This window comes from Eptesicus fuscus, chromosome 14 (genome assembly GCF_027574615.1).
Source record: "Eptesicus fuscus isolate TK198812 chromosome 14, DD_ASM_mEF_20220401, whole genome shotgun sequence".
NCBI classification, from domain to species: domain Eukaryota; kingdom Metazoa; phylum Chordata; class Mammalia; order Chiroptera; family Vespertilionidae; genus Eptesicus; species Eptesicus fuscus.
Window position 1 is genome coordinate 31,577,063 of NC_072486.1, and position 14,194 is coordinate 31,591,256.

At 39.3% G+C, this 14,194-nt stretch overlaps 1 protein-coding gene across 1 annotated transcript in view; it reads left to right on the forward strand.

Moving 5' to 3' along the window:
• ELAPOR2 (endosome-lysosome associated apoptosis and autophagy regulator family member 2) overlaps nt 1–14,194 on the forward strand; it is a 66,219-nt gene that overhangs the window by 24,987 nt on the left and 27,038 nt on the right. The window contains exons 8-13 of the mRNA XM_008149500.3: nt 3,388–3,568; nt 5,044–5,172; nt 6,399–6,489; nt 8,385–8,487; nt 11,839–11,976; nt 13,474–13,737. Of these exons, the coding sequence (XP_008147722.1) occupies nt 3,388–3,568; nt 5,044–5,172; nt 6,399–6,489; nt 8,385–8,487; nt 11,839–11,976; nt 13,474–13,737 (906 nt within the window). The remainder of the gene's footprint in view (nt 1–3,387; nt 3,569–5,043; nt 5,173–6,398; nt 6,490–8,384; nt 8,488–11,838; nt 11,977–13,473; nt 13,738–14,194) is intronic.

The following is a 14,194-nucleotide window of genomic DNA, read 5'->3' on the forward strand; positions in this document are numbered from 1 at the left end:
TGGTAAGTTTTGCTCTATTAAGGTTTTGGTTTCATAAAACATTTCATAATTTTATCTCAACTTGCCAAAGAATGAATTGATTGTTGGTTTTTCACCTTCACTGTGAGCCATCTGGTGCTACAAATCATTAATATTGCTTATTAGCTTTTCCCGTCAGCCAGACTTGAAAGCATCTGTCCCCATTAGAAAGAGAGGCACAGAATCAGCCTGCCATGTGAAGCAAGGCTTTGCAAACAAAACTTTTGCTGCAGAGAATTTGAAATTTGACTTCTAAGTGTTTGAAGGTGGTGCACATTTTCTAATTTTTAAGCATCCATTGTGCTTGGATTGCAAAGTATGTGATTAGCTGATCTCTTGAAAATATATTTGCATATTTTATTATTTTTACGCTTTCCAAATGCATTCTCCTTGACTCATGTTACTTTACCATTTACTAGCTATGTATAACTTTGGGGCAATAAAGTAGAGGATAATAATACTGACCTCCCAAAGTGTGTGTGTGTTGGGGTGAGATTACACGGTGGGCCCCCACAGTCAGTCCTCAGTGTGCAGCCTCAGAACTGCGCCCACTCCCATGTGGGAACCAGCTATTCCCAACACTGCAGTAACTCACACACAATGCATTACAATTTTAATTAATGTCAAAATAAATAAGCAAATTTTTGAATTGGCAAAGATTAAAAAGTTGTTTTCTGTACTTGTTAAACCAGAATTTTGAAAAGATGATCCCCCCAATATGATGATATTTTTGCTTCCATTCTTGGAATTTTATATTGCCTTTCTCAGGGGAGCTGAGAAGCCCTTTTGGATACAGGATCTAATTTATTTTTTCAGCTATTTAGGAAGCTCCAGCAGGAATGACCATCGTTTTACAGATGGTAAGAGAGAGGGTTCTGGGTGAAGTGGCTGGTTAGACTGTTTCATGATGTAGGCATAAAACGAATGCAGAAAGAGAGAGTTGTAAAATGAAAAAAAAAGTTATTTATAATTCTGTTGAGACATTTATCTAACTTTTAAAGTGTTTTGTTAAGCATCCTTCTTGAGATAAGATAGTTTACTCTTCCATAAGAGAATACTTGAGCTAAAATTGAGTGGCCTAAAGGGCTTACTATATATAATTTTCTATTAACTGAAAATGGCTATAGAGAATTGCCTTTAATTTTGGTCCTCCAGCTTCAGTATTAGACTTAGTATTGCAGAAATTGTTTTTAAAGAGAAAGATATGTTAAGCAGATTACATGTCTAATGAAGGAAGCTATTAATTTCTTTTTGAAAAACCATATTTAGCTATGAAAAAATTTACTTATTTTTCCCTTTGCATTTAGAATACCTTTCCCCCCACTGATAATACCAATTTTGTTTGAAATGGCAAACCCATTTAATGGTTTGGTTTCAAAAGAGAATAATTTTATAATTACAATGTTCTGGGTTTGGCTGAGTCATAGCTAATTTTGTTTTATTTCGTTTTGTGTGGGGGTGTATGGATGTGTGAGGAAGAATGAAAGGATAAGGTTTAAAGGACTTCCCTCTCTGAAATTAGAGGCTGTCTTTATCATTTTTAAAATTTTATTTATTGATTGATTTGAGAGAGAGAGGGAAGAAGGGTGGGGGGAGAGAGAGAGAGAGAGAGAGAGAGAGAGAGAGAGAGAGAGGTCAATTTGGTGTTCTACTCATTTATGCATTCATTAGTTGCTTCTTATAATTGCTCTGACTGGTGATCAGATCTACAACCTTTGAGTATCGGGATGATGCTCCATCCAACCAAGCAACCCTGCCAGGGCAGAGGCTGTCTCTTTAAAAAAAGAATAGTTTATTTTTTAATTACAGTTGACTTACAATATGCTATTAGTTTCTGGTGTGCAACACAATGATTATACTTTTATATAACTTATGAAGTGATCACCCAATATAAAAGTATCCATCTGACACCATGCATAGTTATTGCAATGTTATTGATTATATTCCCTACTAGAGGCCCGATGCACAAAGATTTGTGCAAGAATAGGCCTTCCTTCCTCTGGCTGCCGGCACCGGTTTCCCTCTGGCACCCAGGACCTGGGCTGCTTTGCTCCGGCTGCTGCCAGGCACCCGGCACCCAGGCATCTGGGACTGAGTCTGCTTTGCTCCAGCTACTGCTGCCACCCACCGGGGGTGTGCTCTGAGCCACGCCAAACGGCCACTCGTAGCACGCCCCCACCCCTGGTGTGTGTGTGTGTCCGCTGGGGTGGGGGCAACAAAGAAACATGTCCCAAAATAAAAGAATAAGAAAAATCTTATTCTGCTGGAGCTCAGAAAGAGTGAGTTTGGGTAAGTCTGTGCCCCAGTTCTTTAATAGGAATGCCTGGGACTCTAGCAGTCCGATGTCTCACGCAGTCACTATTCCCACTGGTTTTCACAGCTGGAAGTTATGGGTCTTTTCTTCTCAGCACTGGACCCTGAACTGGGGGGCCTGGTGTGGGGCTGGGACCACTCGCTCCTCAGGGAGGACTTCTGTAGCCGCCAGGTCCTTCTGATTTTTATCTGTCACATGTGGGTGTAGGACCAGCTCATTCTGCATCTTCACCCCTTCTACCCGTCTCCAAGTGGCTTTTTCTGCATATCCGTAGTTACAGGACTCTGTTGAGCTAGATTTCAGGTGGTTCTGAATAATGGCAGTTCCGTAGTTTAGTTGTAATTTTGATGTAGTCCTAGGAGGATGCCAGTACTGCGTTTATCTATACTACCACCTTGACTGGAAGCCGGGAGGCTGTCTTAATCCTGATGTTCAGCACACATGCTGGAGGGCCTAAAATCCTCAGGAGAAAATATTTTAGCTACAGGTCTTGGAGTCTAATATCATGTTACTGGAAAAGATCCAGAGAGCAACTACCAATATTTATGAAATAATAGGATTAAAATGTGAAGCTGGACATATTCTTCTTTAAAAATATTTTTTTAAAATCACTATGTGGAAAGGTTGGTGGTAGGTACTGTGGTTGAGGGAAAGGAAGAGAGTAGTGCAGGTCTCAAAATGAAAAAGATAGTCTCTGCATAGAAACTTCTGTTGGTTAAGGAGTCAATAAAGTGAGTGGTTAGAAGAGTAAGGGCCATAATCACATTATCTGTATTTTAAAGAGAAATTTCATGATGAGGAACATGCTCTGTCTGAAGTAAAGCCACCTTTAGTTTAGGGCAAAAATACTTGGAAATAATGGTCATTTGTCACTAAAGTTTTATTTATTTTTTGGGGAGGTCTCATTTTCTTACTGATGTTTTAGGTTGTCTTTATTCAGCCCTTCTAGTCTATCACTATTTGGAATTTTTCTAGGCTGTCAGTTTAACATTTGTGCTATTGGAAGTGTAAAGCAAATAAAGAATATTAAGTGACTTACAAGCCTTTTTTTGCAGACACAGATAATGTACAAGTGGATAGAGCCCAAAATCTGCCGGGAAGATCTCACAGATGCAATTAGGTTGCCCCCTTCTGGAGAGAAGAAGGATTGTCCACCTTGCAACCCTGGATTTTATAACAATGGATCCTCTTCTTGCCATCCCTGCCCTCCTGGGACGTTTTCAGATGGAACAAAGGGTAGGATATTAGTTAGTCCAATAATTGGACCTTTAGCATACTAATCTTGTTGGACTCCTGTAACTTTGTTCTAATTGTTCTTATGAAACCATTCTTTAAAACATGCATTTTTTCAGAGACTGAAGTAGAGTTGAGAAATATGATAATGGTGTCATGAGACTGCAATGGTTTATTTAACATATCATAAGGATTGCTTTTTAATGGCATTCTGTGTAATACACTCTTATGGTATGACTCTGCCTTTGGGTAGTGATAAGAAGTTCCACCATATTAAGCGATTAAGAATAAGCACTTCATTTGCAGAGTATGTGTACATAGATATTGATGCAAGCATAAAATATAATGCCTTCTAATTCATTTTTATAATGGAATAGTAAGTCATATTTTGTGCAATAATATAAAAACTTGCTCATTTTGATCATATAGCATATTCTCTAAGCAAATTGTTTCAAAGTGTGTAGTTGGGAAAATTTTAGTACTTACCAAATAATGTCAAAGGTGGTTAGAGAATTTGTTTTAATTTTGGTAGACAGGGATTACAATGCATTTTAATTGCAGGTTTCTTACTTGAATATAGCCATGCAGCATATTGAATATCCTGAGCCTTTGAGAAATAACATGAAAAGGACTTAAGAGTCAAATTGTCTTGGGTTTGAGTCCATATCCGGCAGGCTACCAATAGTGTTATCTCTCCAAGTTACTTAAACCTTTTGAACTTCAGTTTTCTCATCTAAAAATTGTGGGTAATAATATCTAGCTCATCATTACTGAGCAGATTATATAAAAATGGCTCCTGCCATTTTTTGGTACAGAAGTGTTTGCTCAGTGAATGTTTTCTCTCCCTACCCATTCTCTTACTGATGTGATAATGCAAAGTGTCTTGGGTAAATAAAAAAAATGGTTAGAAAAGACCCTCCATTTCAATAGAGCAGATGTTAATTTAAATCAAGTTTATTCATAAACTTTAACTCTTTCCAAACCCCTCAACTCCCAGTATTTTTTAACATAGCTAATATTTTGAACTTCAAGTAATCAATCCATAATTAAATTGCATGATATTCTGTTCCATTTAATAACCAATAGGAAGTGTGAAATGTTTACTTATTCATGAGGTGAAGAGTACTGATTCTAAAATCACACGTAAGAGAACGTGTTTCAGAGTTACTCTTCTTGTAGGGGATAATTCAGTACTAGCAGTTACTCCTAGAAATGAAGGGGAAAATTACTTTAAAGGATTTTACATTTTTCCTTTTTCATGTAAGTCAAGTACATATGTGTATAATGTATCCAGAATTATTTTTCTCTCCAGATTGTTTTTGAAAAAGTTATTAATTCTTCAGAGAATTGGTGGTTCAGGATCTCTCCTTCCCACTTCCCTCTCTGCTAATTAAAAGTCAGCAGTGCTTGGAACAAAGGGAGAAGAAATTGTCGAGATGCAGTTTAACAGTCACTGTTTGCCCCACTTGTCTCTGCAGAATGTAGACCATGTCCGGCGGGAACAGAGCCTGCCCTTGGCTTTGAATACAAATGGTGGAATGTCCTTCCGGGCAACATGAAAACCTCCTGCTTTAATGTTGGGAATTCAAAGTGTGATGGAATGAATGGTGAGTTCAGAGTCAGCTTCTTGGATGTATTTTGGCAGCAGAGAATTTCAGTTTCCACTCTTTAAAAACATACTACATGTGGGTACGAGGAACTTCAATCTTATTTGGCTACTTGCCCGTCTTCGGGCCCTCACATAAAAGTAGTAACTGTGGTGTTACAGCCGGATGACTTTCCTGTAAGAAGATAAGCTACTTTGCATTGGGGTCAGTGTTGAGGTAGATGTTGAGGATGACCAGTTATGGTTATAAATACCAGAATAGATTACCAAGGGAACTAATGAAGTCTATGTCATTTGCCATTTTGAAGGGTAGTGTGACAGCATTTCTGCCTGGATTAGTTTGGTCTGGCTCAGCACTAAGCCTTTGGTGAGAGGTTGTTAAATCATCTCTATCTCTTTTTGCCTATGAAGTCTATGACCCTGATTACAAAATACTGATGAACCGCACTTACTGAAAACTTGAAAACATGGCAGAGTTCTATAGGATGGTTGCTGAATGTTCTTACATTTTAAGTTCTTTGAGAGCCTAGCACTTAGCTGTGCCTATGGTAGGTTGATGGTTTTTGTGCAGAGGACAGATTCCTCTCTCCCCCCATCACCTTCTATGTACATTTGTATCACCATACTGCTGACAATTGTAGTGTGTGTGTTTCTCTTATATTCTTGTGATTCTTTAGTGAGGTAGAACCCAGTCTTGTCTTTCTATCCCTAGTGCATATCATGGTTCTTAGCACTCAGTGAGTGCCAATCGAGTGAATGAATAAGTGAATGAACGTAGAACAAGGGTTAAATTAGGGAACAACAATATAGTAAACTATGAAAAATAACTCCAGACTGCAGATCTTCTTCATTAAGTAATTTGAAGTTTCTATTTCTCATTGGTTACCTGGAGACTAGGATTTTCTATCTTATTGTATTAGAATGAATGAAGACCATCTGTTTTAAAAAGCGTAGTCATACCTCACTGAGAAACAGTTTTCTCATTACATAACGTTTATGCAAAAATATGCATCACTTGATTATTTCTGGGGAATCATATGGAATGTCTTTATTGGTATGCAGGAGTCTACCTCTATGTGCAATTTGCAACTTCAATTTAAAAATAGGGAATTCTTTGGAAGTATTTCTGCTTTGAAACACTACTGGTCTTTTTGTAACTTCATTTAAAAATTGTTAGAAATCATTAATGGAATTTTTACTAATAAAGATGATTTTTCTCATTTCTAGGTTGGGAGGTGGCTGGAGATCATATCCAGAGCGGGGCTGGAGGTTCTGATAATGATTACCTGATCTTAAACTTGCATATCCCAGGATTTAAGTAAGGAAAACCCATTCTGATTTCCTTCTGTAAGAACCCGCATACCTGTTTCCCTATAGAAATAGATGCAATAGGACTGCCTTTATTAAATACTAGAGGCCCAATGCACAAAATTCGTGCATGGGGGGAGGAGGGGGTGTTTCCCTCAGCCCAGCCTGCACCCTCTCCAATCTGGGATCCCTCAAGGGATGTCCGACTGCCCGTTTAGGCCCGATCCCAATCCTGGTAGGATCGGGCCTAAATGGGCAGTCGGACATCCCTCTCACAATCCAGGACTTCTGGCTCCCAACTGCTCACCTGCCTGCCTTCCTGATTGCCCCTAACTGCTTCTGCCTGCCAGCCTGATCACCCCCTAACCACTCCCCTGCCAGCCTGATTGATGCCTAACTGCTCCCCTGCCAGCCTGTTTGCCCCTAACTGCCCTCCCCTGCAGGCCTGGTCGCCCCTAACTGCCCTCCCCTGCAGGCCTGTCAGCCCTAACTGCCCTCCCCTGCAGGCCTGGTCCCCTCCAACTGCTTTCCCCTGCAGGCCTGGGTTCCCCACAACTGCCCTTCCCTGCAGGCCCGGTCGCCCCCAACTTCCCTCCTCTGCTGGCCTGGTCACCCCTAACTGCCCTCCCCTGCAGGCCTGATCGCCCCCAACTGCCCTCCCTGCTGGCCTGATCCCTTCCAATTACCCTCCCCTGCTGGCCATCTTGTGGCGGTCATCTTGTGTCCACATGGGGGCAGCCATCTTGTGTGTTGCAGTGATGGTCAATTTGTATATTACTCTTTTATTAGATAGGATAGAGGCCTGCTGCATGGGTAGGGGCCAGCTGGTTTGCCCTGAAGGGTGTCCTGGATCAGGGTGGGGGTTTCCTTGGGGCATGGGGCAGCCTGGGAGAGGGGCCTGTGGTGGTTTGCAGGCCAGCCACACCCCCCAGCGACTCAAGCAGAGGCCCTGGTATCTGGGATTTATTTATCTTCTATAATTGAAACTTTTTAGCCTTGAGCGGAGTCCAGAGCTGGTCAGGGTGTGCAGGAAGCTTGGATTCCTCCATTGCCAGGGAAACCCAAGCCTCCTATTCGCTCCGTGGCCGCAGCCATTTTTGTTGGGATTTATTTATCTTCTATAATCGAAACTTTGTAGCCTTGAGCGGAGGCCTGGGCCAGCCAGGGTGTGAGGGAAGCTTGGCTTCCTCCATTGCCAGGGAAACGCAAGCCTCCTGCTCGCTCCATGGCCGCAGCCATCTTGGTTGGGTTAATTTGCATACTTGCTCCTGATTGGCTGGTGGGCGTGGCTTGTGGGTGTAGTGGAGGTATGGTCAATTTGCATATTACTCTTTTATTAGATAGGATATTAACATTATGATATCCTTAGCAAATAGCAAATAGGGTGATATGTTTAAGAATATCTGTAGAATCCGTGATTGAGAAACTATCACTATAATTGTGTATTAGTTAGATGAAGCTGAAAGGTTTAAACAATATTTTATCCAAACGTTACAATAATCATGATTCTTGGATGTTTAATGAGGATGTCTTAGTCCAGGTTATATGCAGTAGTATCTTATAGTTTATATGCTTATTTTTCTCCATTAGCATGTCACACATCTTAAAATCACATTTTGCTTTAATCTTCCATGTTGAAATTTCCCAGTACATGTCTTTTGCTTGCTTTAGGATGGGTGGTAGCCTTTATACCAGGAGATTCAAGCACAGTAACACGGTTGTGGAGACTCCATTTAGAACAAAGGGTATGGCCAACAGAGATTGAGTGAGGAAAAGTTGGGTTGTGGGGAGCAGTAGTTTAGGGGATGAGGAGAGCATGACTTTCAGCTTAATGAAAAAAGCGATAATTTTGTTCCAGATTGTATTTAGAATACACTATAATATTGTAATTTTAATGTCAAATAGACCACCAACATCTATGACTGGAGCCATGGGTTCTGAATTGGGAAGAATAACATTTATCTTTGAGACCCTCTGTTCCGCTGACTGTGTTCTGTACTTCATGGTGGTAAGTGAAAGAATGGTTTTCAAAGGCCGATTTAGAAATCTAGAAGCTTAGCATTCTATTTCAAGTGTGAATTTATTTATACAAGTTGGGATAAGAATCCTATTTTTCTTCCCATGCTTAGTCCCTTACAAAAGCACTTTTGATTTAAGAAGTCACTAAGAATTGTGAATTGACACCCACAAAGAAAGCAGTTGTTCCTTGTGGGAAGCACTGAGGGCACCCTGGCAAGTGACAGAAGTCAGAGAATATTAATCTGTTAGAAAATTTCTTCATAAAAATGTTACCAGCAGAATGAAAAATTTCCCCCAATAGTAGTTCAAGCCGTCAGGAGGGAAAAACATGTATTAATAAGTGAGGGAAGAAAGTAATGTTGTTGTGGACACTTGGATGAAAGAAAACACTACCTTGTTAAATGGAATCAATGTATTCCGGTCACAGTGGCTCTGTGTTTGAACATCGACCTATGAACCAGGAGGTCAGGATTCAATTCCCTGTCAGGGCACAGGGCTCGATCCCCAGTAGGGGGTGTGCAGGAGGCAGCCAATCAATGATTCTTTCTCATTATTGATGTTTCTGTCTCTCCCTCTCCCTTCCTTTCCGATATCAATAAAAATATATTTTAAAAAATGTAACCAATGTAGACAATGGACTCTACAATGTACATGTCATAATTTTGCCCCTTTTTTCTAGAAATCCTATAAATCTCAACTCTTAGCTTGAAATTTACTGGATCTCTTGAGGATATTAAAAGGTTGTTGGCTAAGATTTTAGCATTATAATTAAGGACTGACTATATAGACATGATTTGTTTTTGTTTTTCCAAAGATCCTTTAATAGCTAGTTAATAGTCCATTAACAGTTTCCTCCATGACATACAAGATATATGGAGACTTAAATATTTATTCATGCTTCCCAAGAACTTAAATGAAGACAGACTATTTTGTTCTGAAAAAACAAAATGACTTCATGGTGGTAATAGGAGATCATAAATAATCTTCAACACATCCATCTATATTATACCGCAAATAACCAGTAAGTCTTTAATTCTCCTACCTCTGCCTCCTTAGTTCTTTAATGTTAGTCCTTCTTCATTCTCAGAGCCATTGCTGAAATTTAGATTCCTATTATCTTTTAACAGTAGTCTCCTATCCATTCTTCTTATCTCCATTCTGTCATCCATGCTGCTGTCAAAATATCTTTATAAATATAAAAATAATAGTAGAGGCATCCACATCAAGCTACTCCCTTACTCTTGGTGGCTTTTTGTTGCCTGTGGTAGTAGTTCTTGAAGTGTGATCCCTGAACCAGCATCACCTGAGAATTTGTTAGAAATGCAAATTTCTGAGCCCCATCCTAGTCTTAATGGAAAACTCTGGTGATGGGGCCCAGCATTCTCTATTTTTAGCAAACCTTGAGGGTTGTTGTGATACACACTAAAGTTTGAGAACCAATAGCCTATAAATACACTTAAAATTCTTTAGCCTGGCATCTGTAAGGCTTTTTCTACTTTTTGCCTACCCTCTGTTATCAAACCTACTGTGAGTTTTCACACTTTTCAAAAAAAATACATTTTATTGAGTTTTTACAGAGAGGGATAGAGAGTTAGAAACATCGACGAGAGAGAAACATCGGATGTGCCGCAACCAAGGTATATGCCCTTGACCAGAATTGAACCTGGGACCCTTCAGTCCACAGGCCGATGCTCTATCCACTGAGCCAAACCAGTTAGGGCTTCACACCTGTTTAAACACCCTGAATTTGATAGTGGAGCATTTGATACTTTTTAATTTCTCTTGCCTTGCTGCTCTGGGTTTGAATGACATTCTTCCTTACGCTCTTTCGCCTGGTGAACACCTATCCATACTTTAAAGGCAGCTCAAACTTCACCTCTTTTGGGAATATTTCTTTAAGTAAAACGAACAACTCTCTCCAGTGTGCTCCTAAAAGCCTTTTGAGAAAACCCTTTTTTGATTATGTGGATGTATTTATTATTTTTGGTCTTTCTCATTTGAACAAACACTAAGTGTAGGTATTACAATGATTTATTTTGACAAATCAAAACTGGAGTTTTAGCTCATAGCAGAATCTGTTAGCTGTCTTTCTGTGTGATTTGGTGTTCTCACAGGATTTTTTGAGATATCAATGAAATAGCATATAAAAATGCTTTCAAAATTGTGTAGTGTTTTACATATATAAAGTGGTGTTAGTTGTAGTAATGCAATAAATTCCATTTATCATTGGAATAAACATCCAGAGAAATGTTGTTTACAGAGCACTATCTGCATATTATGAACTCCTTTGAGGAAATGGCATGTATGATGACTTGATTGTTTAGTAATGTAAGAATTCTGTAATGTATGAAAAGCACATTCTGTTGCTTCTGTCTGTGGCATGAACTTAACATGCCTCTCTTTATAGCAGATTTGATTTCTTTATAACATGTTTGACTCCTATGTTTATATCACAGAAAGAAAAGAGATGTGTATTGAGTTCATACCACCATATTGTTAACATCCCAGATAATTCACAGAAGCCCATTTAGAATTCTAGGTCATGTATTAGGGATTCTGCAGGGAAGGCTAATAAGAAAATTCAGGATTAATTTCTAATAAATTAGATATGTATTACATTATTTGGCTGATTTATTATATTTGCTTTCTTAACCATGTTAATGACAAAATATTTGTTGGAATATCACACATTTGTATGGTATTCTAAATATTGAATTTAACCAAGGAAATCAGAAATAAATATTACACAAATTAATCCTACGGAAGTTAAAGCATAAGCAAAAAGAATATGTCATGAACATAAAATAACATTCTGATTAATCTACACTTGGCTGAGCCAGGAAGTTGCAAGTATAGAACAGGGAGAACTTACAATTTCTATGTAAGAGCTGCCTATCAGCATCTCCCAAGGAAAAAGATAAAAATAGAAAGCATTGCCATTTTATGAAGTTCACTGTGAGAAGTTTGAGGAATTATGTTCCCCCTTCTAAGTATATTTCTCCAAGGTAGAGGTTCACCCCCCATACACCCCCCCACATGCACATACGCATGCACACACACACACACACACACACACACACAAAACCCTCCTTATACATACTGTGATTTGAGACCTTTTACATGTTACATTGACAATGTGGTTGATATATTGTAATTATTAAGCTAGTCAGTGCTTGTGTAGATTTGAGGGGAAGTTTTGAGAATTAATTATAGGGTTACATCTCTGTAGATAAATATTTACAAACCCTGCAGGGTATGCTGTAAATACAAACACATATTTTTAATGAATACACATGTGTATTAATACTGAGTTTATGCTTTTCTGTGTATATTTTTTAAGGATATTAATAGAAAAAGTACCAACGTGGTAGAATCATGGGGTGGAACCAAAGAAAAACAAGCTTACACCCACATCATCTTCAAGAACGCAACGTTTACATTTACATGGGCATTCCAGAGAACTAACCAGGGGCAAGATGTAAGTTCCAAGTTTTTGTTGTTGTTGTTGTTGTTTTTTAATACAAAGATGACGCCCCAGTGGAGTTTTATAGAAAGCGATCACTCAAATCTCCTGGAGGAAAAGATAGCTTTTTACTGATGTGAAATCAAGCATTTGGTTATGGAGTAGACTGGTATAAAAATGGTTATTTTTTTTGAGAGCAAGAATGTATGAAATGGAATAATACAGTGGATCTTTGAATTGTTCTACACTGTGAACAATTATAGTTACTGGAAGCTTAAGAGAAAGAACATCTAATTTTGTAGTTATTTAAAACCTTACTTTTAAAGCTTTCTGAGACTCTGAAAAGACTGGTGACTTACTTCCTCTTCATCTGAATGATCAGGCATTTGCTCAGGAGGCATTAACAGATGTTGGTTTATAATTTCATTACAGTAATGTCTTCTTTTATAGCCTGGAGAATGTATGTGGACACAGGATTGGGTTAACACAGAGAATTATTTACCCTCTTTCCCTGCTAGAGTAGACCTTCATCCTCCACTAAGTAAATCCCATTGTATGTTTCAATAGTAGCAGGATTATTGTTTTTGTGAATCTCCAAAGATGTGAACTTCCCAACTTGAGAACAAGGTAAACCACAGGTTCAGAAGCTGCCTCAAAAGCTGAGGTGGCAGAAGTAGCATTTTCTCTTTTCTCTTGAGGCTTTCCCTGGGGAACCCATTCCCCAGATTTTACTGGCCTCCAATTTTAGTGTTCAGATCACCATCATGCAGGGCACGAACATGCTAGGGATGCTTCCTTGCCTTCTTTTTGCTTTGCTCCACACAAAAAGCATTTAGTCTAGAGTAGTGCTGCCCTGTACTGATAGTGTGATGCCCACTGCTTGGATGAAAATGAGACCTTAATTGATCCATTATCTCAATAAGGAAAAGTATAAAGTCAGCCACAGATTCTTGCTCTCCTTTGCAAATTCTTTCAGTAGAAAACAGAGAATCTTGGTTAGGAAAAGTACTAGAGAGAGAGAGGAAGGCCTAAAGAGGTCACGTGATTGCATCAATATTGCACAATTAGTGTTAGGGTGAGTGTCAGAGTCTTAGTCTTCCAAGGCTAGTCCACGGCTTCTGCCCGGAAACACTGTTGGCATCTATTGTAGCATTAGGTTTGGGCTTCTAGGAGTAAATGGGAGATAAAGCTGCTCCTCTGTTAAACCATGCTAGTTCTGCTAGATGTAAAGTCTATAAAATACGCCCGAGTTAGTACCAAGTATGACATATCTATGGTGACTGTGACAAAACTCCTGGGACTCCATTACTGTGGACTTAACACATTCTGGTGTTAAGATTTTTAAAGAAAAAATAACAACAACCCCCCCTCCCCCCAATAATATTAATCCATTGTCGGTTATAAACTATAAGGCTGGAGCACTCTGCTTATTTTGGTGATATCAACGTAAAGCAGTTTGATTGTCCAATTAAGCCCCAAAGCAGAAGTCATTAGTTTCTGCTCTCTTTTTAGAATAGACGGTTCATCAATGACATGGTGAAGATTTATTCTATCACTGCCACTAATGCAGTTGATGGGGTGGCATCCTCATGCCGTGCCTGTGCCCTCGGTTCTGAACAGTCGGGCTCATCGTGTGTCCCCTGCCCCCCAGGCGACTACATTGAGAAAGAAACCAACCAGTGCAAGGAGTGTCCACCTGACACCTACCTGTCCATACATCAGGTCTATGGCAAGGAGGCTTGTATTCCGTGCGGGCCTGGGAGTAGAAGCACTCGGGTAAGTGAGTCCACTTTAAGAGAGAAACTCAGAAGTGCCCTGGAATGTTTCTTCAGGAGCTACAAGGTTGTTAGCGATATTTATAAATGATTTTTTTTTCACTCCCTTTCTTGTTTTCTCTCCTTTTCCATTTATTGATCACTTAGTTAATATGTTCCATGAAGTGCTAGTTTCTGGGGACATAAAATTTTAAGAAAAGCACTCAAATAAGAATGCTTTCCAAAAATATTAAATTTCTTGAGGTTCTGTTAAGGCAGAGCAAGAAAACAACCTCTGTAGCTGGGCAATAGGAACATACAGAGAACAGCAAGTGCGTCTTATAACATTTTAAGGGCAAAGGTTGATGCAGTATTATGAATGAAGGAGAAAGGAGTTTTATTGTCTATTTAAACGGACGTAACAGGGACGTTTGGCTATGAAAATACCTTTCTACAAGATACTAACCGTGGAATAACTA